The sequence below is a fragment of the Mus pahari genome, chromosome 7 (genome assembly GCF_900095145.1).
Source record: "Mus pahari chromosome 7, PAHARI_EIJ_v1.1, whole genome shotgun sequence".
In the NCBI taxonomy this organism is placed as follows: domain Eukaryota; kingdom Metazoa; phylum Chordata; class Mammalia; order Rodentia; family Muridae; genus Mus; species Mus pahari.
Window position 1 is genome coordinate 93,304,470 of NC_034596.1, and position 26,971 is coordinate 93,331,440.

General features: G+C 38.2%; 1 protein-coding gene across 8 annotated transcripts in view; it reads right to left on the reverse strand.

Moving 5' to 3' along the window:
• The window catches only part of Eml5 (EMAP like 5), a 114,225-nt gene that overhangs the window by 21,011 nt on the left and 66,243 nt on the right, over nt 1–26,971 (reverse strand). For 5 of the 8 annotated variants that reach the window (XM_029540726.1, XM_029540727.1, XM_029540724.1 and 2 more), the window contains exons 23-32: nt 26,710–26,841; nt 24,620–24,708; nt 23,165–23,341; nt 21,082–21,283; nt 20,369–20,495; nt 17,204–17,218; nt 15,528–15,539; nt 13,444–13,522; nt 8,317–8,446; nt 2,694–2,792 (exon numbers count right to left, since the gene is read on the reverse strand). In XM_029540726.1, coding sequence (XP_029396586.1) covers nt 2,694–2,792; nt 8,317–8,446; nt 13,444–13,522; nt 15,528–15,539; nt 17,204–17,218; nt 20,369–20,495; nt 21,082–21,283; nt 23,165–23,341; nt 24,620–24,708; nt 26,710–26,841 — 1,062 coding nt within the window. The remainder of the gene's footprint in view (nt 1–2,693; nt 2,793–8,316; nt 8,447–13,443; nt 13,523–15,527; nt 15,540–17,203; nt 17,219–20,368; nt 20,496–21,081; nt 21,284–23,164; nt 23,342–24,619; nt 24,709–26,709; nt 26,842–26,971) is intronic. The other 3 variants (XM_021201909.2, XM_029540725.1, XM_021201910.2) reach the window with 2 other exon arrangements.

Sequence of the window (26,971 nt, forward strand, 5' to 3'; positions counted from 1 at the left end):
CTCTCTCTCTCTCTCTCTCTCTCTCTCTCTCTCTCTCTCTCTCTCTCTTCTTTTTTAAGAAAAGGGCTCTTAATGACCTGGAGCTTGACTAGTAGACTAAGCTAATGGCCAGTAAGCTCCAAGGATCCACTGGCCTGCATGCTCAATGGTATAATTACAAGTGTATGGCACTACGTCTGGCTTTTTAAAAAATGGTTTTTGAAACTGAACTCAGGTCTTTATCATAATGCAGCAAGTATTTGCTGAGCTATCTCTCCAGTGCCCCAGTTTTTTGGGGTTTTGTTTTGTTTGTACCTAGAAGGCCTGGTATAAATTTGGAACTCATTGGAGTTTGGGGGACATATAACATAGCCTTTCCTCAGCAGACAGCTATATCCCACACCACATGGAACAGTGGAAGCACTTATGTGCTGCTGCTATGAAATGAATGTCTGTGTTCCTCTAAAGCTCCTATGATGTCATGTAATCTCAACTATAGTATTAGATGGTGGGACATTCAGGAATGATTAGGTCATGAAGGTAGACCCTCATAATGAAGATCAGATAAGAAGAGTTCAGAGAAAAGCAGAAAGACAATATGGAAATAACAAGGCCATCTATAACCCAGGAAGGGAGCCTTCACCATGATCCAATCATGCTAACACCTTTAGCTTTAGCTTCCAATTTCCAAAACTGTGAAAAATGTGTTGTTTCTCTTAAAGCACCTAGTTCAGGTATTTGTTTAGTAGCCAAAATTGGCTAAGACATGCATCTCAACATGGAATCCCCAAATTCCATCCACTGCCACCCAGGGAAAGCTAACTACCTCCTGGTCCTCATTTATGAGAACACATGCTGAGTGTACAATGTGCTACCAGACTGACAAGACTCTGAGAGGAGGCTCAGATAAGCCCAAAGGTAAGTTCAGAACTTTTTTATAGAGAATTCTGGGATTTCAAAGACTCAAGACATAGTCCAGTACAGAGAAGGCTCTCCCTGGGAAGCAATTTCCTTGCTCCATGAATATCTCACTCCTCTACAATACAGCTGGGAGATATACGAAATAGTCCTTGTTAAAGAAAAACACTAGAAGAAAGTCACTGAGAAAACAATTGTCTCCAAAGACGGAAGGTAAAGTCAAGGGAATGAGTGATTAGATTGTCTATGTGCCCAAAAACAAGGGTCAATGAGACAGAAATCACAAAGACGCTGACTTCTGCTCTATGTAAAGGGCCATTTTATAAGCAAGCTTTCTAAGGAAAAGTTGAATTACTTCATTAGGCATAAAGCTGTGGGGTTCACTCTTCATGCCACTAACTCTCAAGTGTGAGCATTACAGGCTGAGCCATCAGGCTTGGTCCATAATCTATCCATGTAACAAACTAGTGTCCCACACATGCCTGTAACCCCAGCTCTAAGTGGGGTGACATAGGAGGATTGTTGCGGCTTCCTGGTTTCCAGCCTAGCCAAGACAAGGCAAGTCCTGGGTTCAGAGAAAATGCAATTTGTGAATCCTTTTCAAATGCAAAGGATACAGAGTAGGAGAACACTCTTCTGGCCTCTTCATGAACACACACACACACACACACACACACACACACACACCAGACAAATAAACAATAAAGAAAATATATAATGATATACATGATAATGTCATAACAAAATCTATTACTTTGTAGATTAGCTTGAAAAATTATTATTTTTTTCTTTTTAAAAAGGAAACTCTAGGCTGGGCAATGGTGGTGCACGCCTTTAATCATAGCACTTGGGAGGCAGAGGCAGGTGGATTTCTGAGTTCAAGGTCAGCCTGGTCTACAAAGTGAGTTTCAGGACAGCCAGGGATATACAGAGAAACCCTGTCTCAAAAAACCAAAAATAAAATGAAATAAAATAAAAAATAAAAAATAAAAATAAATAAAAAGGAAACTCTATAGAAGGGAAAATACAAGGGTTCTATGTGGTATGGCTATAGAAACAGAGAACTCAGAGAAGAACAAGCTTAGTATTTACATGGAAAATTAAACAAAGACACCAGGAAAGCAAGTGAAGTGAGTGTAGCAATTGTGACTCACTTATACCTAACAAACACGGTAATTTCAGTAATGTGTATTACAAGTAGGCTGGACAACCCACATCTGTAAGGCAGTTTCATGGTAATCTCTGCCAATCTAAAATACCTGCCTTCCTACTCATTGAGTCATGAGCCCTGAAGTTTTTGACAGAAATTAAAAATAAATCACAGGTACATCAAACCAGTAGTGAACCTGATCAATACTAATGCCAAACAAACACTTTAAAGTGCAGTGTAAAACAGCCCTGCATTCTCTCTTACTCAGCCTAACCTTTGCTGAACACTGGGCTCTGTCCCCATTGGTCTAGTTAATTTCTTAGCTCCCCTTTTTATTCTTCCTCTGAGTTTTATATAGTATTGAATGCAGCCACTCGGCTGACCAGAAATCCCTGATGAAGCTAAAAATGTACTATTTACACAATCGTTTACATTTTGAAAAGTCTAAGCAAACTCAGACAACCAAAGATAAGGAATAGAAAGCTACCTGGCAGCAAGCATAGGGTAGTCGGGCTAGGTGCTGTATGCACACATACATTCTAAGCAGTTAATACACAATTTAATACACTTATTTTTCCTAGGGTATGAAATTATTAGAACAAAATAAATGTTTCAAACTTTTTCTTTTTGAAATATAGAAACATACCTACTTGGCCAGTTGCCACTATGTTGATAAATTTGGGGTGCTGATTTACAGTGAGGCACAAAATATCATCATTATGCTCTTGATAAAAACTCTGAGTCCCTATAAGAGAATATGAGAATTAACTTGGAACACTTTAAGATGCAACAGCCACATACACTTACTTAGCACAATAAACTAATTTATTTGTTCATTTGAAATGTATTTTGAGCAGTTACCATGCAAGTGATTACTATCAAAAGGATGGCAATGAATCAGTAATCTTAAAGGGACAGAACCCTGAAAAGAATAAACCACAGACAAGCCAATACTAAGTACCGCAAGAGACTGGTAAACAAAAGGCTGGGGATTTACTAACTGCACACACATGGTTCTTCTGCGTGACATGGACTGTCGTGAAGGCCTGCAAATGGATGGAAAGTTAAGCAAGAACCAGAATTAGAGAAGACTGATTCCTTGCCTATAATCTTCCCTTTTTGGTTTTGTAAATAAACAAACAAACAGAGATATTAGGGTTAGAGAGAAAACAAAAGTATTTTTCCATTTGTTAATCTGGATGATGTTCATTCATATTTCACATTTATCTTATAAGCAGTATTTTTTGATCAGAAAGCTAGCAGTTCTGAGAGTAGTGGAGACCCTTCCAAGGTTCCACCAGCAGTCCATGAAGATGATAACAAGACTGTAAATAAAACAGGAAGTAAACAACTCTGGGGAAATGAAGACAGCACAGCAGGCTGGATATAGATTAGAGAGGCATATGCACAGTAGGTTTGCCACAACTCAACAATTACATTAACACAACTACATTGCTTACACGTTCTCAAAGCCTATGGTGTGGTGGTACACACCTGCAAGCCCTAGGCAAGCCGCTCTCCTCTCTATGAGTTTGAGTCTGAGAGACCCTGGGCATCTCCAGAGAAGGAAATAGGAGAAGAAAATGAGTTTGAGGGGACCCTGGGCTACACAAGGAGTACCAGGCCAGACTAAACAATATAAGGACTGTGTCAAAAAATAAAATAAAATCAAGCAGATAAATCTTCTCAAATTAGAATATGCCTTGTGTTTTCCTGGGCTGAGGGTCCAGTGAGAATAACAAACAGTTAATTATGGGCTACTGGTTAAACTGCTGGGAAACAGGCTAGCAGAGAATCTTAGGGCACTGAACATTACAATGTATCCCCAAACTGATGAAAAACACTCAGAACTAAAGTAGGGCCTCCTCTCTTCTGTCCTCCTTCCCAAATGTATCACAAATCAGGAACCCTAGAATAAACATGAGTGTCACTTGTCTATCCATCTAGTTCCTTCTTGGCTGTCCTATTTTACTTTTGCCCATTCTCCCAAAGGATACAGAAAACATCAATGAGAAAGGACTAATTTTCTTAGTATTTTCAAAAACACAAATTATTAAGAGGCAAACTGCTACTGATATATTGCGACCTTGGTGAATCCTTTACTTTAGGAAGCCAAAGCGCAAAGATCATATTACAGTTAGCATTGACCAAGGGACAGGAATTCTGATTCACACAATCTACCTGCTCTATAAACACTCAGAGGGAAAACAGAAGTGTTGAACTGGATAACATCTGTTGCTACTTCCAATTGTAGGCTTTATTAAGTTTTTAATTACATAAAAGAAAGCAAAATTACCACTCTAGCTTACCAGAGTGGTTATCACATGATGCCATGAGAACTTCATTTGCTCTTCATCAAACCAATTAAACACCAAGAGGTATTTTCTCACCTTCTTAGATACGTGGGATAATCAGTACAGCCGAGGCCAGTAGCCTTCTTAGTGTTCCGAGCTTTCCACAACCTCAGGAAAATCACCCAGTTTACTCCCACTACAGTCACTACTTGTCTAATAAGCCACTTGCTGTCACTTTCAAAGTCAGTTATCCCAAACCATCTATTCTCATGCTGAAGGTGTTGGAAAGGAGAAATGGCTCAGTGGTTGAGAACACTGACTGCTCTTCCAGAGGTCCTGAGTTCAATTCCCAGCAACCACATGGTGGCTCACATCCATCTGTAATGGGATCCAGTGCCCTCTTCTGTTGTGTCTGAAGACAGCAACAGTGTATTCATATAAATAAAATAAATAAATCTTTGAAAAAAAAAAGAAAGAAAGTCTTAATTGTACAATCATTTTCTCCCTTATAAAATGTATTTTTAAATATAGTGAGCTTTCACTCCTAATTGAGCCCCATGGAGACTTAGCATTATAAAATGCTCTTCTGCTAGATCATACTCTCTCTCTTTTTTTTTTTTTTTAAAGATTTATTTATTATATGTAAATACACTGTAGCTGTCTTCAGACACTCCAGAAGAGGGCGCCAGATCTTGTTACGGATGGGTGTGAGCCACCATGTGGTTGCTGGGAATTGAACTCAGGACCTTTGGAAGAACAGTCGGGTGCTCTTACCTGCTGAGCCATCTCACCAGCCCCAGATCATACTCTCTTAAGACTAAAATATTACAGGGCACAGTAGTATAGCACTCAGGAACCTGGGGCAGAAAAATGGCTAGTGAGGTTAGCCTGGACTACACAGAATTTTAACTTTGACTATATAATAATATTATCTCAAAACAGATACAAACAACTATAATATGAAATATTTTTATTTTAGATTATTTATCTTATACATTTAAAATATTATTTTTTTATTCTGGTTTCCCCTCAGAACATACAAATCTTTCATCTTTTAAAAACAGTATTTGAGGCTAGGTGTTGTGGTATATACTTTTTTTCTTAAAACTTTTTATTATTTAAATGCATTTTTATACACCAAACATACTAATAATATTGAGTATTTTGAGAATCAAATAATACATAAAAATTTGTTCAACTTTTATATTCATATCCTTTCAAACCCTAAAAATATCATTAATGAATATTTTCAACTGTTAATATTCAACAAACAAAATAATTATTTTAAGATGTATTTTGTTGTTATGTCTCCCTTTTCATTTCTGATTTTATTAATTTGTATACTGTCTCTGTGCCCTCTGGTTAGTCTCGCCTTGTTGATTTTCTCAAAGAACCAGCTCCTGGTTTGGTTGATTCTTTGTATAGTTCTTTCTGTTTCTATTTTGTTGATTTCAGCCCTGAGTTTGATTATTTCCTGCCATCTACTCCTCTTGGGTGTATTTGCTTCTTTTTTTTCTAGAGCTTTCAGGTGTGTTGTCAAGCTGCTAGTGAAAGCTTTCTTCACTATCTTTTTGGAGGCACTCAGAACTATGAGTTTTACCCTTAGCACTGCTTTCAATGTGTCCCATAAGTTTTGGTATGATCTGTCTTCATTATCATTAATTTCTAAAAAGTCTTTAATTTCTTTCTTTATTTCTTCCTCAACCAAGTTATCATTGAGTAGAGCATTGTTCAGCTTCCACGTGTATGTGTGCTTTCCATTGTTTTTATTGCTATTCAAGTCCAGCCTCAGTCTGTGATCTCATAGGGGTGCATGGGATTAATCTACTTATATCTGTTGAGGCCTGCTTTGCAACCAATTATGTAGTCAGTTTTAAGAAGGTATGAGTAGGTGCTGAGAAGAAGGTACACTCTCTTGCTTTAGGATGAAATGTTCCACAAATATCTGTTAGATCCATTTTGTCCATAACTTCTGCTGGTTTCACTGTCTTTGTTCAGTTTCTATTTCCATGATCTGTCCATTGATGAGAATGGGGTGTTGAAGTCTCTACCACTATTATTGGGTGGGGTGCGATGTGTGCTTTGAGCTTTAGTAAAGTATCTTTTATGAATGTGGGCACCCTTGCATTTGGAGCATAGATGTTCAGAATTGAGAGTTCATCTTGGTAGATTTTTCCTTTGACCAGTATGAAGTGTTCTTCCTCATCTTTTTTTGATAACTTTTGGTTGAAAGTTGATTTTATTTGATATTAGGATGGCTATTCTAGCTTGTTTCTTGGGACCATTTGCTTGGGAAACTTTTCCAACTTGTTACTCTGAGGTAGTGTCTGTCTTTGTCACTTAGGTGTTTCTTGTATACAGCAAAATGCTGGGTCCTGTTTCTGTATCCAGTCTGTTAGTCTATGTCATTTTTGGGGAATTGAGTCCATTGATGTTAAGAGATATTAAGAGTCCACTGAGATGAAAAAGTGATAGTTACTTCCTGTTATTTTGGTTGTTAGAGGTATAATCATGTTTGTGTGACTATTTTCTTTTGGATTTGTTGAAAGATTACCTTCTTGCTTTTTCAGGGTGTAGTTTCCCTCCTTGTGTTGGTGTTTTCCATCTATTATCCTTTGTAGGACAGGATTTATGGAAATATATCATGTAAATTTGGTTTTGTCATGGAATATTTTAGTTTCTCTGTCTATGGTAATTGAGAGTTTTGCTGGGTATTATAGCCTGGGCTGGCATTTGTATTCTCTTAGGGTCTGTATGACATCTGCCCAGGATCTTCTAGTTTTCATAGTCTCTGATGAGAAGTCTGGTGTAATTCTGATAGGTCTGCCTTTATATGTTACTTGACCTTTTTCCCTTACTGCTTTTAATATTCTTTGTTTAGTGCATTTGGTGTTTTGATTATTATGTGACAAGAGGAATTTCTTTTCTGGTCCAGTCTATTTGGAGTTCTGTAGGCTTCTTGCATGTTCATGGGCATCTCTTTCTTTAGGCTAGGGAAGTTTTCTTCTACAATTTTGTTGAAGATATTTATTGGCCCTTTAAGTTGGGAATCTTTGCTCTCTTCTATATTGATGTATCCTTAGGTTTGGTCTTCTCATTTTGTCCTGGATTTCCTGGATGTTTTGGGTTAGGAGCTTTTTGCTTTTTGTATTTTCCTTGACTGTGTGTCAATGTTTTTTATGGTATCTTCTGTACCTGAGATTCTCTCTTCCATCTCTTGTATTCTGTTGGTGATGCTTGCATCTATGACTCCTGATCTCTTTCCTAGGTGTTCTATCTCCAGAGTTGTCTCCTTTTGTGACTTCTTTGTTGTTTCTAGTTCCATTTTTAGATCCTGAATGTTTTGTTCCTTTCCTTCACTTCTTTGATTGTGTTTTCCTATAATTCTTTAAGGGATTTTTGTGTTTCCTCTTTAAGGGCTTCTAGCTGTTTACCTGTGTTCTCCTGTATTTCTTTAAGAGAGTTATTATGACCTTCTTAAAGTCCTCTATCACCATCATGAGAAGTGATTTTAGATCCGAATCTTGCTTTTCTGGTGTGAGGGTGTATCCAGGACTTGCTATGGTGGGAGAATTGGGTTCTGGTGATGCCAAGTAACTTTGGTTTCTGTTGGTAAGGTTCTTCCTGCCATCTGATTTTCTCTTGTGCTACCTGCCCTCGCTTTATCTGACAGATATATACCTTTAACCCTAGCAGAGACAGGCAGATCTCTATGAGTTTGAGTTAGAGGTCAGCTTGGTCTACATAGGAAATTCCAGGCTAGCCAAAGCTACATACTGAGACCCTACCTCAAAACCCTCCAAAATTCCAGAGCTACATAATGAGACCCTGTCTTGAGAACAAAACAAACCAAACAAAAACCTCCATAAATTAAATAAGTATAACTACTATTCATAGTTTTAACAAATAATTTTAAGCTGCTAAATAAGTTCTAAATTAAAAAGAGTGTGTGTACAGAAAATTAAGATGACCTACCTGTGGCAACATTGTGTAGAATTCCAACAGAGGCAGTGTGATAAATTATATCATCACCATCATTTAAATAGTGGACATTGTTCCTGCAGTCTCTGCCTCGATAGCCAAAAGCAAGCTCCAACACAAGGTCCTGTAACAATGTCAAACATGTACATTACATCCTTCCTCAGCCTGAATGTGAGACAGACATTATGAGTACTTTCTTGTGGGGAGCGAGTGAGACCACTATGATCCCTGTGCAACCTGAGCCTGTGCACTTGGACAATCCTGTACTGCCTGCTTGCTGAGTCACTGGACTATCACCACCCACCCTGGCTGAACTCTGACCGGATCCAGAAGAGGGGGGAGGGATTAGATCAGAGGACTGAAAACAGGATGTGCCCCCCGGAGGGGGGGGGGAGAATGTTGTTTTGAAGGAGCTCAAAGGACTGAGAAAAACAGGATGTGCCCCGGAGGGAGGGAGGAGAATGCTGTGGGAAAAAGCTATAAACAGTTCAGTAGGAGAAGAGTTGGTGAAGAGTTCAGTTGGAGTTACTTGGAGCCAGGAGAGGGTTAGAGAAAGTTTTGTGAGAGGGAGAGGAAAAAGCTGTTCGGAGAGATAAAGAAGAAATCTGTTTGGAACCTTCCTTTGCATTTTTGTGGTTTTTCCCTGTCTCTACCGGTTGGAGTTCGGTCGTGCACGACATCTGGTGACCTGTACGGGGAACTTTTCTCCAGGAGCAGCTGATGAAGAAGAAAAAGAAAAAGCAGAAAGAAAAGAAGAAAAGGCCAACAAGAAAGAAGCAGAAAAGAAGGAAAAAGCAGAAGCCAGGCAGAAGGAACAGGAAGATTAGAAGCTGTTCGGTTGGCTAAGAAGAAGAGGAAAAAGAAAAGGCAGAAACTTCTAAACTCGTGCAAGAGATGGAACGAGAAGAAGGAGCTACGGGTGAGTTCCGTGGTAAGTAGGAATTAATCTAGTGCTTCGAATTTAAAAGGCTCCTGGTAAAGGGACAAATTTTAAAGGCTCCTGGTAAAGGGACGAATTTTTTTTTTAAGTTATTTAATTACTTTACTAAGTACTAGGTCTTCAATAGGCTTATTTACACGTTGTCCTCATTAGGGTTTTTCTGCTGTGAACAGACACCATGAATAAGGCAACTCTTATAATGACAACATATAATTGGGACTTGCTAACAACTTCAGAGCCTTCAGTCCACTATGATAATCACAGTGGGAATATGGGGTCATCTAGGCCAGCATGGTGCAGGAAGAGCTGAGAGTTCTACATCTTCATCTGAAGGCTGCTATCAGAATACTGACTTCCATGCAGCTAGGGTGAGGTTCTAAATGTCCACACCCACAGTGACAGACTTCCTCCAACAAGGCCATACATTATGCAACAGGGCCATAGCTTCTAATTGTGTCATTTCCTGTGCTGAGCATATACGAACCATCACATTCTACTCCCTGGCCCCCATAAGCTTGTTTAAACCTATGAGTCTTTGAGGTCCATTCCTAAACATAGCACAATGCAAAATACATTTAGGGCAACTTCAAAAGTCCCCATAGTCTATAGCAGTCTCAACAATGTTAAAAATCCAAAGTTCAAAGTCACTTCTGAGATTCATCCAATCACTTAACTGTAATCCCCAAGAGCAAAGCAGGAAACCAGCTTGGAAAACTTCTGTCTGATGTCAGAGCAGTCTTTAAATCTCCTACTCCTTTTTCATTTTTTTTTTAAAGATTAATTATACTCTAAAGGTTTATTCTTGTATACAGATACCATCAAGTGCAAAATGTTACCATCCTGAGTACATTTATGGGTTCCTTTGCAGCATGNCTTTTTCTCATGATTTTTAAGACTACTGCTACACACAAAGGATTTACCACATTGCATATTCATGGGATTTCTCTCCAGTATGTGTTCTTTAATGTATATAACTNGAATTTCATAAATTCATTGTTTTTAATAGCTGAGTAGTACTCCATTGTGTAAATGTACCACAGTTTCTGTATCCATTCAATAAAATCCTCATAAACCGAATCCAAGAACACATCAAAATGATCATCCATGATGACCAAGTAGGCTTCATCCCAGGGATGCAGGGATGGTTTAATATAAGGAAATCCATCAATGTAATCCACTACATAAACAAACTCAAAGAGGGACTAATTTAAAAGGCTCCTGGAGAGCAGGGATGAATTTAAAAGGATCCCAGAGCAGGGATGAATTTAAAAGGTTCTCGGTAAGGAGACTGTATCATGCCCAGTAGAGGGACAAAGAAGGTTCTTTGTACAGGGATGAACTTAAGTGAGGTTAAGGTTTGGAGTTAGGTTCCCGGCACAGGGACGAAATTAAAAGTGAAGAGAACAGGAGGAGATCGCTTTAAAAATGAAAGTAAGAGTGTTGGTGCAACTGTTAGCAATTTGGATTTTAGTTAAATCTTGCCTGGCAGACAAAAATGAAAAGTATGCTGCCAAGTTAGAAAAGTTTTCCTGTGGCCAGGCTGGGCATTTTAAAAGAGATTGCTTTCCCAATCTCCCACAGTCAACTACGGCAGCTCCCGTGAGACGTCCAAAATTATGTTCACAGTGTCATAAAGGTTCATGCAGCAGAAGCAGAAAAAGGCAAACAAGAAATCAGCAGAAAAGAAAGGAGGCTAAAAGACAGGAGAGTACTGATGAGAGTTCAAAGGAATCTTCAGAGATTGGAGATGCTGTGGTGGATGGTATGCATGCGCAGGTAGGCGCAAGTTGATCAACAACTGCTGACTCAAGCTGTGGCGGCTAGAGAGTCAGGTAATTCGCCCCATGTTTGGCTCAGTATGATGTATCATTAATCCATGATGGGTAAGACTCTCACATGTGTATACCAACCTAAGACAGGGTGGTGAAAATGAGTTCACCATACCAATGATGGGTAAGGCTGTGACATGGTTGAGGGCAACCTAAGACAGATGCGATCCTGGAGCCATTTTAATTAAACAAAAAGGGGGATATGTGGGGAGTGAGTGAGACCACCATGATCCCTGTTTAACCTGAGCCTGTGCACTTGAACAATCCTGTACTGCCTGCTTGCTGAGTCACTGGACTATCACTGCGCCCCTGGCTGAACTCTGACCGGATCCAGAAGAGGGGGGGGGGATTAGGTCAGAGGACTGAAAATAGGATGTGCCCCGGGGGGGGGGGAGAGAATGTTGTTTTGAAAAATCTCAGAGAACTGAGAAAAACAGGATGTGCCCCGGAGGGAGGGAGGAGAATGCTGTGGGAAAAAGCTATAAACAGTTCAGTAGGAGAAGAGTTGGAGAAGAGTTCAGTTGGAGTTAGTTGGAGCCAGGAGAGGGTTAGAGAAAGTTTTGTGAGAGGGAGAGGAAAAAGCTGTTCGGAGAGATAAAGAAGAAATCTGTTTGGAACCTTCCTTGGCGTTTGTGTCGTTTTTCCCCCATCTCTGCCGGTCGGAGTTCAGGGGTCTGCGACATCTTCTGACAGAGAAGAATATGCTTTAGGTAGTTTATTGATGTCTAACTCAAAATTAAGCTAGACATTTAAATGTTTCATTAGCCTTTCATGATTTCATATAAACATACATGTATATATGTATATGCACACACACACATACATGTGTGTATATATACATTCTTTGACATACTTTATCTTCTCCCAGTATCCCATTATCACCCTCCCCTTCTTCCCACTGAACCTCCTCTTCCCCAAAAGTCCCCTCCAGCTTTCCTATCTTTGGCGCCCCACTCTCTTTGATTGCTGCTGTTTACATGTGTATAAGTAGTGTTTATTTACACAAGAAAGGGGGACTTACCAGGAGTTGCACCCCCAATGATTTCATTGTCCCCCCCACCCCTACTTGTGGTACACAGCTGCTCAGGGAGAGGGGCCTCTGAGCACCTTCCCTACTGATGGTGGAGTGTTGCTGGGCCCAGTCTTATGAAGGTGACTGCCACTGTGTGACTTCATGTGTGGAACAGTCATTAGACATTTTTTTATGTAAAATGCCTTTAGCAATGGAAACACACATTCCATATTTTTCAATATAAACGTATAAGAAGGAGAAGGGACTCACAGGGTCGACCATCTCATTCCAAGAGAATATTTAAGTTTCCATGTGTTAAGACGCTGACACATTTCTTATGTCCAAAGGAATGTTGCAGTTTGTATTCATTGTTAGTCTAAGTGCTTGGTCTACATACTTCAGATAAATTATGTCCAACTTAGAGACTCAGGAGAAACCAAAGCGGTTTCCTACAAATAATGGTAAAGTTCCGACAGGGAACCCTACAGCTAGAAGTATTCATTTTCATTGTCTTTGAGTGGTGGGAAAGAGCTACAATCATTATTCCCTCTTATAGCAAACCTAGCATAGTTTGCTTGTTTGCTTCTGATGGCAGCATTAGGAAATGCCTGTGAAAAGGTCTGTTGATTGAAGAGATAAGGAGAAATAATCTCCATATATTAAATGATCACATGAGGCAAAAAGTTCCTGAAATAGTACATTTACTCTTCAGGGGTGGGGGCCTTATTAATTTACATTTCAAATGTTGTCCACTTTCCAGGTTTCCCCTCCACAAACTCTCCATCCCATTCCCTCTCCCCTTGCCTCTATGACGGTGCTCTCCCACCCATCCGCCCCCTCCCATCTCACCATTCTAGTATCCCCCTATGCTGGAGCATTGAGCCTTCACAGGACTGAGGGCCTCCCCTCCCATTGATGCCAGATAAGGCCATCCTCTGTTACATATGCAGCTGGAGCCATGGGTCCCTCCACATGTACTCTTTGGTTGGTGGTTTAGTCCCTAGGAGCTCTGGGGGGGGGGGGGTCCGGTTACATCTACTCTTTAACTTATAAATCAACTTACTAACTATAAGACACCACCAAAGTGTCTTGCTTCCCTAGGCCATAAACTATTCATATAAATTTACATTCTCTAAGATATAGATAATCAAAGTCATTATTTATGTCATTTGAAGTTAAGAAATGCAGAGGATATCAATCCAAATTTCAAACTTGAGTAAGAATTAAGCAACCAAGTAAAAAAGATAATTCAATATACCTGGTTTCATGAAAATTAATGGAAACACTTGAATGTTTATATAAAGGAAGCATGGGAATATTGGGAAATTCGTTTTCCTTACCTCTATAGGTCTCTTCTTCTTGCCAACATTGTTTGACTGAAGTTTCTCTGGCTGTGGTGGGGCCCTACTCACTGGAGGCCTGGAAAAGATGGGGGGAAGTCAGAAAGCCAGATCACACTGGGTCTCCCAACCTTGGACTCCAGATATGTCACCCTCACCAAAGGGTGCTCACTCTCGTTCTACTAGACTGTGATCTCTCTACAGCTTTATAACTTCTAATGAAGAAAGAAACATCAATTTTTATTCATTTTTACTTTTAATATCTTCCGTCTATGTCTTAAATAAATCAGCATAAGAATAGCCAAATGTAAGAATGTTAGTTTAACATACTCAAAACATTTTTGGATGGGTATATTATCATCAAAGTCTAAATTACAGTTCTAAAGCCTCCCTTATGACTCACATAGCAGATATACAAAACATTCTGACAGAGAATTTGGATAACATTTTTATGAACTTTCTACACTGTTGGTAACATAATTCACATGAGTTCAAAATTATACATCTCCATGCTCCTCCCTTCCATGCCCTTTATGCATCCCTGCCTGACTTCCCTCATAGTGACTGACAGCATCAGCATCAGCTTCAGGAAGGTATTCAGGAAGATGTTTTATCATCATAAAGCGATGTAAACCATACGACACCCTACCAAAGGTCATTACCACAACTACTGCCCCCACATTGCCCTCTTCCCTAATCTGCTTATGGACTATTTATCCCACTTCCCTACATCATGGCTCTTGAGTCAAGCCCTTCCCTATCTGCTCAGGTTCTACTAAAATGCTCCCTATTCCAGCAGGGCACAGATTCATATTCTGAATTATATAATTGTGAGGGCATTTTGGTAAAACCTTTAATTTTTAAAAGCCACTTACTAGTCCATCTCAACCATTATTCAAATATTTTGTAGTCTGAACACTGAATCTAAATCATTCATTAACTTCTCTCTAAAATCTAAATATTCAATTGATAACTAAATTAAAAATGATACTCATTAATTTTATAAAAACTTCCAACACTTAATAATTTACTAAAGTCATATAAATAGTTTATAAAATTATTGTCAAGTTATAGATTTGCAAAGCTAAAAGAAGTGTTACATCTTTTAAAAAATATTTAATTTTGTGTATGTGTGTGTGTATGTGCATGTACATATATGTTGGTACATGTCTGAGTGCATGTATGGGCATCACATGCATGAAGGAGCCCACAGGGGTCAAAAGAGATGTCAGATGTCCTAGAACTAAAAATTAAGGATGTCTGTGAGCCGCCATGGAATTCAGGTACTGAAAGCAGCAAGTCCTCTGAAGAGCAGCCAGTGCTCTTACCACTGAGCCATCTCTTCAGTCCCAGGGCTGCATATGGAACATGCATTCTAAATAAATACAGAATGCTGGAGAGCTAGCCTGGAGGTAGCATGGTGGCCTAACATAAGCAAAGCCTACATTTCATCCTGAGTACTGTAAAACAGTGTTAAATAAATGTATGTATTCACACAGCGTACAAATAGTATGTATGAGCAAGACTGACTGGTGTCATAAAAGTATCGAGAACATATAAGTTTCCAAGTTATCATAGGAATTTAAAGTTCAAACCTTCATATTTTTGAATGTCCATAAATACAGAATTAAATTTAAAATACTTAACATTTAAGAATATCCCTACCAGGAGTAATTCAAAGAAGATAGAAAACCTGACTTTTCTTCCAAGTCAATGTTGTTGGTAAACTTTATTCAAATCGTAAGTATCTGATCGCTTTAATTCTAATTCCACTCGCAAGTTTTATCTATAATCACATATAGCAATTAAGCATATTTTAATTTTTATAAGGGCTATTTACATAAATTATATTACTGCCTAAAATGAATTTTCATTTACAACTTTGACTTGAAAACTATACAATTTGGATAAAATTTTAGTAATAGAGTGACTTATGTAAGCCAAATAATTAAGATGCCATTACTTCAGAGGGAGGAAAAGTAGAAACAGAGGTAAAGAACAAAGCACTGTTGCTCATTAATGGCAAAAAGGAGAGGTGATAAAAACACAAAATTTAGTCTTATAGACAGCAAAGAGAGGGTTACCTGGATCCTCTTCTCAGAAGCAAAGGAAAAAGGAGAAGGATTATCACATATATTAGAATTTAAAACATTATAACAGTATCATTCATAATGAAATAGTTAGGTTTAGCACAGATAAACTATAGAGACTTTTTTTTTGTTTATTACTGTATGTAAGAAAAATTTCAATTATTCCATTAATGGCATAGAAATCAGAAGATAAAAAAGGAAGACATGAGAATTAGGAAAGGAAGAGGCCCTTAGCCAGGTATCCCTGAGGCCACCTTTAAGGAAGCTGAGACCATCATTCAGATCTAAGACAGTCTCCAGTTACTAAGTCGGGCAAACAGACTCAGTCATCATTCAAGTCAAGTTTAAGACTTGGCTACCAAAGTACTGTTAAAAAGAAAAATGCCAACTGAGTGTGGTGGTGCTCATCTATAATGCCAGCACTCTCTGGGAAGCTGAGGCAAGAGGATTGCTGTGAGCTTAGGGGTAGCCTAGGCGACACTATTAGTTCCAGGGCAACCAGAGCCACAGAGCAAATCTCTCTCACTCCCACTCTTGGGGAAAAGGAATAGGAGAACAAAGCTTGGCAGGTGTCTGAAATCCCAGCATTTGGACAGCTGAGAAGGGACCTCAAATTTCATTCAGCTTTGGCTATATATACTTAAGATTCTGTCTCAGAACACCAAAATAAAATGAAATAAAACCACCAGGGTGAGGATGCAGCTGTTTTGGAACACTGGCTATCACCTGAGGCCTGGATTCAGACCTAGGGGCAGGAGGAGGGTGATGGTAAGAAAATCACTAACAACTGAACAGGATCACAGTAGTCCACCATCACGCTTTCCTGGCAGATGGTGATCCAAGCACAGGGCACTCGCGCTTGTGACTGCAATTACCTCTCTACATGTTTTCTAACCCAGTGACTCCTAAATAACTGAGTGTTCTCAGAAGCAGGCTTCTGACTTCGCTTCACTCTGTGCTTTCTGCTCCAGCATATTCCTTTAATATGGAGTGAGTGCAGTACTGAACACAGTACTTCACATCAGGGCCTAGGACTGGACGCCTCATCTCAGTTAAGTTAATGGAAGATTATGTGGGCCTCTTTAGAGATCAAAGCCACACTCTGGACTCATCTTTGCATATATTATTCTGTTAAAAATGCATAATGAGATGATTTCTACTGTTGGACATTCAAGAGTAGCAGCTGGACATCTGAACAATCTAGTCTCAAATGTACTTTTCATCCTTATCACCCATCACTCCTCTAGAATTAGTGATCTTTTCTTCTAAAATTGACAATTTCCATGCTGTCTCCTTTAGAATTGCTCTGAAGACATTTAGCTCATTGAAGGTAGCTACAAGTCAGCACTCCAACTGACTTTCTTATCCATGTAATATTGTTAAACATAAAGAAACCATATTTATCCTATTTTAATATTTTAAATGAATGAGTATATTAAATTTTATTAAACAGAACATATGTTTATTAACTTGATAATCTTTTCATTTCAAACAAAATCCTTTGTAAAACTAACTCATAAGTCCTACTTCCAAAATTACAACCATGTTTCATTTTCTATTTTTGGCAAGTGCAACTAAATGTTTTATAGAAAAAGTTAGTACCTTGACATAAGGATCAAAATAGAATACTAAACATTTTAGCAGAATATGTTCCTTAATAAAACACTTACCTTACTACCCCCTGTCTTTGAACAGAAGAGAGAACAACAGGAAATGGTGAGTCCATGTGACAGTGAGCAAGCAGAATAAAGTAACATCAAAAGAACACTAAGAAAACACAACATTTCTAATTTTATTACAGATTTTGGATATTTTAATTAAAATACTAGAAATCTTATTAAAAGTTAACCACCTTAGATACAAAATATTTGCTATAAAATAATTATTGAAAAAGAAACTCATACCACTATTAAAATCATTTAAAAAAATCATGAAGTATTAACTAAACATAATAGTAATCAATTGTCATCAGAAACATTTCCTAAGCCGGGCATGGTGGCGCACACCTTTAATCCCAGCACTCGGGAGGCAGAGGCAGGCAGATTTCTGAGTTCGAGGCCAGCCTGGTCTACAGAGTGAGTTCCAGGACAGCCAGGGCTACACAGAGAAACCCTGTCTCGAAAAAGAAAAAAAAAGAAAGAAATATTTCCTATAAAGTAGACGATTCGATGCTTAACTGCTTTTGAAGTAACTAACATTTAATGGCTAACACTAAAATATGTGACAGCTATTTAACAAGTAAAGCATACTTTGAGTAATATATTCAAAACTGGCAGAAGAAGTAACTCTTTATCTCCTTTATCTCCTTGATCATATCTGTGAGAATGAGGACTCTTCTGAGCCACACTGCTGTCCCTGTCTCAGCATTTTCAAAAGAACTTAGCAGGACTGACATCAACTACAGAAAATGAGGATGAAATACAAATAAATAAAGAGATAAATTCAGAAATAATTCTGAGAAGTTAGCTGTAAAAAAAAAAAAAAAATCCAAACTAGAGCTGGGCCTGGTGGCTTACACCTGTAGTCCCAGCACTTCAGACACAGAGGCAGGAAGTGTGCACATGAGGAAAGACAAGGGTACTGATGAGTTCCGAGCCTGACTAGGCCACAAAGCCAGACCATGTCTCAAGAAAACAAAAAACAAACAAACAAACTAACAAACTAACAGCAATGGTTACAGTGATGACAGTATTAAACAGTTCTTCAAAAGAAGAAACTTCCCCTGTGCATCGCTTGGATTGCTTCACCAATGAAGAGGAAAAAATCTGCTTTACTTGACAAAATGACGGCTTCTAGAGCAAAGTTAGGTTATATAACAAACTGATCTGAAGAATGATGGCATTTCTTAGAAAAATATCAATATAACTTATGAAAGAGATTATGGTATTTTTTACTTTTCATTGCTTGGGAGCTGAAATTTCCCTTAAATAATACTAATAATAATTATTCAAGTACTCAATTTTAGAAACCCACATTTGTTTGTTTATATGTATTCCCATAATTAATAAATATTCAGGTAGTAATCATTACTTTGCGAACATTTCATTTCAGGATTAGTATTTTAGGTTAGTCTTTTTTTATTTCTTTTAGGAGACAGGCTCTTACTCTGTAGCCCTGGCTGACCTGGAACTTGGCTGTCCTTGTATTCACGGAGATTTGCCTCTGCCTCCCTGGATTATAGATGTGCACCACCATGCCCGACTGTCTTTAAATTTCATTGACTGAGACTGGTGTCAGCAGTAAAGATCTATTTCTTAATCCTTAATATTTAACTTAATTAATTTATTTTTTGATTATTTTATTTAGACCTTGAAATAATCCACAGATAAGGATTACAGTTCTCATTCTGCCAGTGAAAAAACAGATTAAGAACAGATGAATAGCCGGGTGTGGTGGCGCACGTCTTTAATCCCAGCACTCGGGAGGCAGAGGCAGATGGATTTCTGAGTTCAAGGCCAGCCTGGTTTACAAAATGAGTTCTAGGATAGCCAGGGCTATACAGAGAAACCCTGTCTCAAAAACAAAAACAAAAACAAACAAACAAAAAACAGATGAATATTTCTTCAAGCTCATATAACTGGTAAATGACAGAAATGGGTATTTCTTTTGACTGGCTCCAAGTATACAGATTTAGCACTAGACACTGTCTTCTAGCAAGCTGCCTCACCCTGTCATTTTAGTACAAGTATTCAGATCACAGTGTAAATAACTTGCCTAAAAATGCTTTTATACTTTGCTTCTTCTTCACACAGAACAAATGCACGCTCATTCTGACTGTGGTAGAGGACTGCCCACCATTGTTAAGAGTATTTTATGGACCAACTGAGCACATGAAGCAGAAAGGAGCTGCACTGCCTGGCAACACTTATAATAAAGTTTCCCTCATCACAGCCTTCTCTAGAAGTCACTGCTGTCCCACCCATGACCACCCGTCTGTTTCTCACTGTTTCTAGATACTGTCTTTTACTATTTCAACCTCTTCACATGTGGAGCCTATGCCACAGGCTTACTGTGTTCTGTCTGTGATGCTGGGGTAAGGCCCAGGGCCGTATGCATGCGGGTAAGTGTTCTATCACCAGGCTGCAGCACCAGACCTCAAAGGTCTCTTTCCTGTTCTCCATCCTTCACTTGCAGCCTTAGGTCAAACTCTCTTCTCAACACAGACATTACTGAAAACTCCTCGGCTGGGCTGGGGAACAGCCCACGTGCTTGCCTTTCCAGCATGAGGACCTAAGCTCAATCTTCAGAACCCATGTTTAAAAAAAAAAGATGAAAAAGATGGATGGCTTCTGAGAAACAAGATCCAACAGGCAAAGTCTGCTTCTGACCACCACAGTTACACTCACACAGACATGTACTAGTATGCGTGCACAGGAACACACATAGAAGTTTTCTTTCCATAAAATTGCTCTGAATATGTTGATTCTATATCAAGAACAGTAATTTCCATTAAAGACAGGCTTTAATTCGACCTATCTTTTTTGAAAGATTTAAACAACAGCATTCTTTAAGCAACCTCTTCAGTGAGGATGGGCAGACAGGGTTTTTCAAGATAAGTCACACCTCTCTCTCTTCCCCAGTCTATCACACACACTTATGAAAGTCTGAAAATAAGATTAATCCAACCACAGTAGCTTTATATATTGATGTAACATTTTTGAACTCCTTGTAAAGATAGTGTCAACATGAAAAATACTTAAAGATAATTTCTAACAGTGGCTCACAACTGCATAAATAAACCCTGCTATTAACTTCTATAGAAAATCCATCTAGATAATATTCAAATTTTCATGTCAGTATCTTTTTCCTCATCAAACTTTAAACTTTATTCTTACCTTTCATCAACTGATGGCTCTTTCTGTTGCAAATGAGGCTTGACTCCAAACATTGGGCGAATATTAGTTGATAAGGCTCTGATGGTATAGCTAATTTCATTCTCTCTTGTAACATCACTGTCATAGCCTGTCATTAAGATACACATGTTATTAAATGATAAGGTGATCAATTACATTCTTATAAATTCATCTTCTTCCAACAATATAAGGTAAATTGTTAAAGATATATTACTAAATATGCAACTAGAAAAATTAATGTGAATTACATTTAATGTGTAATGATATCTACAAAAATGTGTTTAATTATCTCATTTTTATAAAAGTACTATATACACAAGTGTACACATATATTAGTATATACCCTCAACTGTTAAGTGTGAATGGCTAAGTTATTCATCCATTCTGTGTTTTTATAATTACTGATATAACTGGCACATTAAGAAAATCAAAATCATCTTAAAATACAAAGTTCAACAATATAAAAGCTTTTACTAGCACTTACTTAAAATATGATTAGCTGTTTTACAGATGATGAATATCTAAGTTATCAATGCATGCCAGTCATGAGTCACAAAAACAATTTTGCTGTTAAAACTGTCCAAAACACTAATAACACAATTGTTCAAACATGATTATTATTTTTAACTTCTATAGTTTGAATCAATGGAGCTACTTTTTCTGTATTTTTGATAAAGCATTTTAAAATAAAATACCTCCATCTTCTTCAGAATCTATATCAGACTCTTCACTGTCACAGTACTTCTTTTCTCGATGGCTCTCCACTTCATTCGTCCATACCATTAAGGACATGTCTGCTCCTCCCAGGGTAACCAGCATGCTGTCATCATAAGTCCAGCGAACATTTGTGACGTGTGTGCTGTGAGCCACATACTTCTTAAACTTTCCAAATTTTCCCTGAATATACAGTGAATCCAAACATTCTTTCTCAATTCTAGTATTGATACTTTTGTTTTAAAAGTCTGAGGTAAATACATAATATATATAATAAGTAAACACATACAGTTATATTTAACTTCAATTCACTCGTGTTTTCGTTGGTAAGTACTACATACACATAGTACACACATAGTCTCAGAGTGTCTCTCTCTCTCTCTCTCTCTCTCTCTCTCTCTCTCTCTCTCTCTCTCTCTCTCTCTCTCTCTCTCTCACACACACACACACACACACAATCTTTTAGTATTCCATATCTGATAGACAGGCAGTAGGCATTCTACTGAAGAACTACATTCTCCAGAACTATAATACTTTTTTAAATTCCAAGGGAAAGTTTAGTTGTGCAAGTAAATTTGAGATCAGTAAACTGTAAGTAGTTTTAAGTGAACATCTTTTCAAAGTTGTTAAAATAAAGTTTCTCACATTAACACAGCATAAGGGTCAGGGAGGTGGTTCTGCATGTGAAGGTGCTTGCTATCAAGTTGAATGATTGGCGTGTGATCTCTAGAAGCCAGACTGGAGGAGAGGACTCACTCCAGCAGGGGTCCTCTGACCTCCATGTGCCATGGCATATAGTGCTCATACATACACATACATGTGTGCATATCCCCCCCCCCACACACAAATAAGAGAAAATGAGTGAATTCTCTTGTGTGGAGACAATCAAAATTAGGGGTCAGGTGAGAAGGCTGAGTAGAAAAAGGTACACCACTAAGCTCAAGTTTCATTCTCAGAACACTTGGTGGAAGGAGAGAACCGATTCCCTCAAGTTGTCCTCTGGCTGCCACATGTCTGTAGGCTATAAGGCATGTATGCTTCTCCCAACAAATAGATGGAATAAAGACCTGTTGTTGTTCTTGTTGCTGTTAAGGAGGAGGAAATCTGTCCTCAAGGCACAGGGTTTCTCTAAGATTGTGTGGTTCTTGCTACAGGGACCTCCCTCCTCCTCCTCCTCTCTCCTATCTGGGATCAAACAGGCTAGGTAAGTTCCATACGTACTATAAACTGAAATCCCTGGGCCTAGGACATTTTCCTGAGTGGCTGAGTTCCCAGGAAGAAGTTTAAAACCTATGTTTTCACTTCAATACGTATCTGGAGATGCTAACAAGGACGGCTGAGGCCACTTCAAGTTCCATGCCATGATATTATCTCAGCACCCCACTTCAAATTCTGTTCATGTTCCTATTGACACCAGATTACAATATATAACTTAGTCTGTGACAATCAGAAAGTCAATGCACCTGCACTATATACACAAGTTTTACTTTTGTGGGAAGCAGAAGCTGAATGTTTTACAACAGTGTGAACAAAGGTCAATAAATTGAACAATCAAACAACACAGACTAGAGAGAGGTAAAGAATCTGTAGTATCTGGTTTCAAAAAAAAAACCACCAAAACAGATCATGTTAAATCAATGTTATTGAATTTTATAGATATTTAACTGTTTATTATTTATTGCCTTCTTTTTCTGATGTTAAACTCTACATCTATAAAGCTTATATTGACTCTTAATGGTATATAGTAAAGTTATATTTATGCTTATAATTAATTATAAAATTATATTGATAAAAGGAATTCTGAGAGAGGGATATTTATTTAATTAATAATAAAAAACACTATACAACATAACATATAAACCAAGGCACAGCTTAGTAAACTATAATGCTTATTTTAGATAAAGCTACTGATATGATACCAAGAATGGGGAACACAATCCCAAACCTCTGGCAATGTAACATTGCATACTATCTATACATTACTATTACTAAAACAGTGAAATTTATAGTCCCTCCACCATTTTCATTATAGTATCATTAGATAAGTTAAAGAGAAACACATACTTTAGCTGGGTATCTGAACAGCTTCACGAATCCCAAGTCATCCCCTGTGGCTAGGACCATTTTGTCACTGGTGAGGCAAGAGGTGGTTACTTCTGTGACTTCTCCAATTACTGGCCAAATTCCCTCACAACATAAACCAAGTACACTTGTCCATGTTGCCCAACTAATTTTTTCCACCTAAAAATATTTTTTAAAAAAACTGCTGTAAGATTCTAACATTTAATATGCCAAGTCTAAATATTTTTCCATCACAGTAAAAGTAAAGATTTAACAGGAAAGCTGCTAAATCCTGGTTTTATAGCTTCCCAGCCCCACTGCCTGCAGAGAATTTCAGCATAGTATCATTTAGGACATGATTATTAGACACATACTATATGTCCTAGCTTCTGAGCACACAGTGATAAGTCAAACTGCTTCTTCACAAGACTACCCCAAAACAAGGCTTCCTGTGTTTCTAATTCTCTCTTAATGGATTATAAACACATTTTTCTTTTTCTTTTTTTTTTTTTTAAAAATATTTAGTTATTTATTTATGTATATGAGTACACTGTAGCTATACTGATGGTTGTGAGCCATCATGTGGTTGCTGAGAATTGAGTCCACCCTGCTCGCTCTGGCCCAAAGATTTATTTATTATTATATGTAAGTACACTGTAACACACTAGAAGAGGGCGTCAGATCTTATTACGGATGGTTGTGAGTCACTATGTGGTTGCTGGGATTTGAACTCAGGACCTTTGGAAGAACAGTCGGTGCTCTTAACTGCTGAGCCATCTCTCCAGCCCCATAAACTTGTTTTTCAATCAGTCTACAAATTAAGAAGTCTGACAGCCCCTTTATTAAGCCTCCTTCATGCTACACTTGCTGAGCATCTCTTTCTAGATCATATCAACAACAAGTTAGTGATTTTTATCAGGCACAAGGCCAAGAATAATTTCTCTCCTTCCTCTCCTCCCCCCACTCCCCTCTCCTATGCCCATACACACCTGTCAGAACAAGCATCTTAGGCATACAGGCTTCAAAAGACGCTGTACTCAGGGTACCAAAAGGGAGAGGATGACATGTCCTGTTTACCAGGGAATGCTTCTTGTACTTTTAGGACAGCAATTCAAGTGCAGCTAAGTATACAAGTTTCTATATTCCTTTTTATTTTCCTTTTTTGAGACAAAGTCTCACTATGTAAGCCCTAACTATCCTAGAACTCACTGCATAGACCAGGCTGGCTTTAAACTCATAGAGATCCAGTTGCCAAGATTCCTTCTTTTAAAAAGTATCTCTTTTCTTTATCCATCTATTTCTCTATCTGGCCCACTAAAATAAACTTGCTGGAAGAACTATTCAAATTCTGTGAGAACGAATGATCATCACACATAGATGAATGATGGGAAGGAGGCCTCAGTTTTCCAGCCACTGGCAGTCACATAGACATCACAAGAAGCATCACCATCTTCCTACCTCCACGCCGGGGATGGTTTGTTTTCTCCCTCTGGGAGCTTCAAAGAATAGCTGTTCTTTAGCACCAGTGTTGACTTGTAAAAGCTTTCCTTAAAAGAGAATTTTAAAATTACAGACATATTAAAGACACATGAATACAAATATCATCACTCTTAACTGTAATTCCCAGAAAGAAAACAAACCATAACATGTGATAAACATCTCCCAGGATGATGGGAACTTGTGTAATTGCCTAGGGAGAAATAGAATGTTCCAGTCTAGAGCTTAACTATCCTGGGCAAGCTTTAATCCCCTAAGCTGTGATTTACTACACACCTCAGCATGAGACCTATCATGCTTGTTACTATCATTAGGTAGATCCTTTTAGGATAGTCAGAGTCCTGGTTTTCACCAAAGAATAAGAATGCCAGCAGACAGCATCTGAGGCCTAAAACATGGATTCCCTCTGTGTAGCCTGTTTACCTGATTTACATACCAATGTACTAATTTCTAAAAATTTTCTTTTTCTTTTCTTTCTTATCACAATCTCAATTTCCCTTCTCTCCGTACCTCCCAGTCCTTCTACCCTCCACCTCCCCGTCCCTCCTGCCTCATCCATTCCTCCTCTATTTCTCTTCAGAAAAGGGCAGGCTCTCCTATGAAGATCAACCAGCCATGGCATATCAAGTTGCAACAAGACCAGGTATCTCCTCTCCTATTAAAGCTGGATAATCTAGTAGTATGAAAGGGGCCAAAAGCTAGGCAACAGAGTCAATCAAAGACAGCTCCTATTCCCACTGTTAGGAGTCCCACAAGAAGACCCCGCTACACAGCTATAACATGTACAGTCCCATAAAGGCTCCCTGGTTAGCAGTGGGTCCCTTCAAATCCATACACCTATGGACACTTGATTTTTGATGAAGAAGCCAAATATACAATGAAAAAAAAAAAAAGAAAGCATCTTCAATAAGTGGTACTGGACTAATGTACTTTTGAAATGTCTTGATTTATAACTTTTCTTGTTTTATGATTATGAAAACTTCCTGTAACTTACTATTTTGGAACATGGTATTTGAGGTAAACCTGGGTCTGTGTTCCCAGGCCATGGCCACTCATATTTGATTCCAGAATAAGCTGAACTTGATCCACTATGAAGTGATAGCTATATTTTTGCATGGGTATTTGTGTTTTGACTACATTTTTACAGGAAAACTCAAATTTAAGGCCTATATTTTGAGCCATTCAAGAGACTGAGAAAGGGCTGAAAACTTATAAGTTCAAGGACTGCCGAATGAATTCAAGGCAAACCTGTGGGATTTAGCAAGACCCTGTCTGAAGTGAAAAATAAGAAATGGGCAGGGCCATAGCTCAGTGGTAAGAGCACTTGCATGGCATGTGCAAAGCCAGCTTCCTCTATAGTGAATATACTAACACCATTGCACTCTCTTAATCTCTATTTAATTAAATAATTTCATTCATAAAAGGCTTATTTTTTTTAAAGATTTATTTTTTATTTTATGTATATGAGTACACTGTAGCTGTACAGATGGTTGTGAGCCACCATGTGGTTGCTGGGATTTGAACTCAGGACCTTTGGAAGAGCAATCAGTGCTCTTACCTGCTGAGCTATCTTGACAGCCCCAAAAGGCTTATTTTTTCTGTAGTTAGATACATTAGTTGGTATTCACACTGAAAAGAAACTTAAAACATTTTTTTTTTTGTGAAAATTGCTTGCTTAAATTGTAGAATATCCTTTAAAGCAAGGACATTTATAATATTTGTCCAAAATTTTCATTGTTATATGCTATGCACTCTGCAAAGAAGTATTCATTAATTACTATGTCATAAAATTATGACAAGTTTTTAGAAAAATATATGCTATATTAAATAATGGAAGAAGTGATTTTGAAATCTTTACATTTTTATTTCCAAATTTGAAATATGTGAAGTCTATCTGACAAAAATCAGGACATTATGGCTAACTTTCCTTCTTGTATAAAATTTAGATTACTTTAAAGTTAACACTGTATCGCCACCTATACTCTGAAAGTCTGAACTTGTACAGTGTCCACCTTGTGCTGAATCCCGTGTAGCTCTCACTAGCATCTTACCTCTGCTGTCCCAGTCGATATGGGTGATGTAGCTGGTTGCTCCTTTGCAAACCCCCACTCGTTTACTACTCGTCACGTTGTATATATCAACGAAGCTGTCATGGGATGCCACAGCTAGGTATTTCCCAGAACCTACAACAGAAACATCTGTCTACATCTCCTACCTCAGGAAGGAGTTTTTGACTCTGCGACTAGAGGTAACTTTAATATCTTTTGAGGGCAGTCTTAAGTAAGCTATACTATAATCAGGCCCATATGCTTA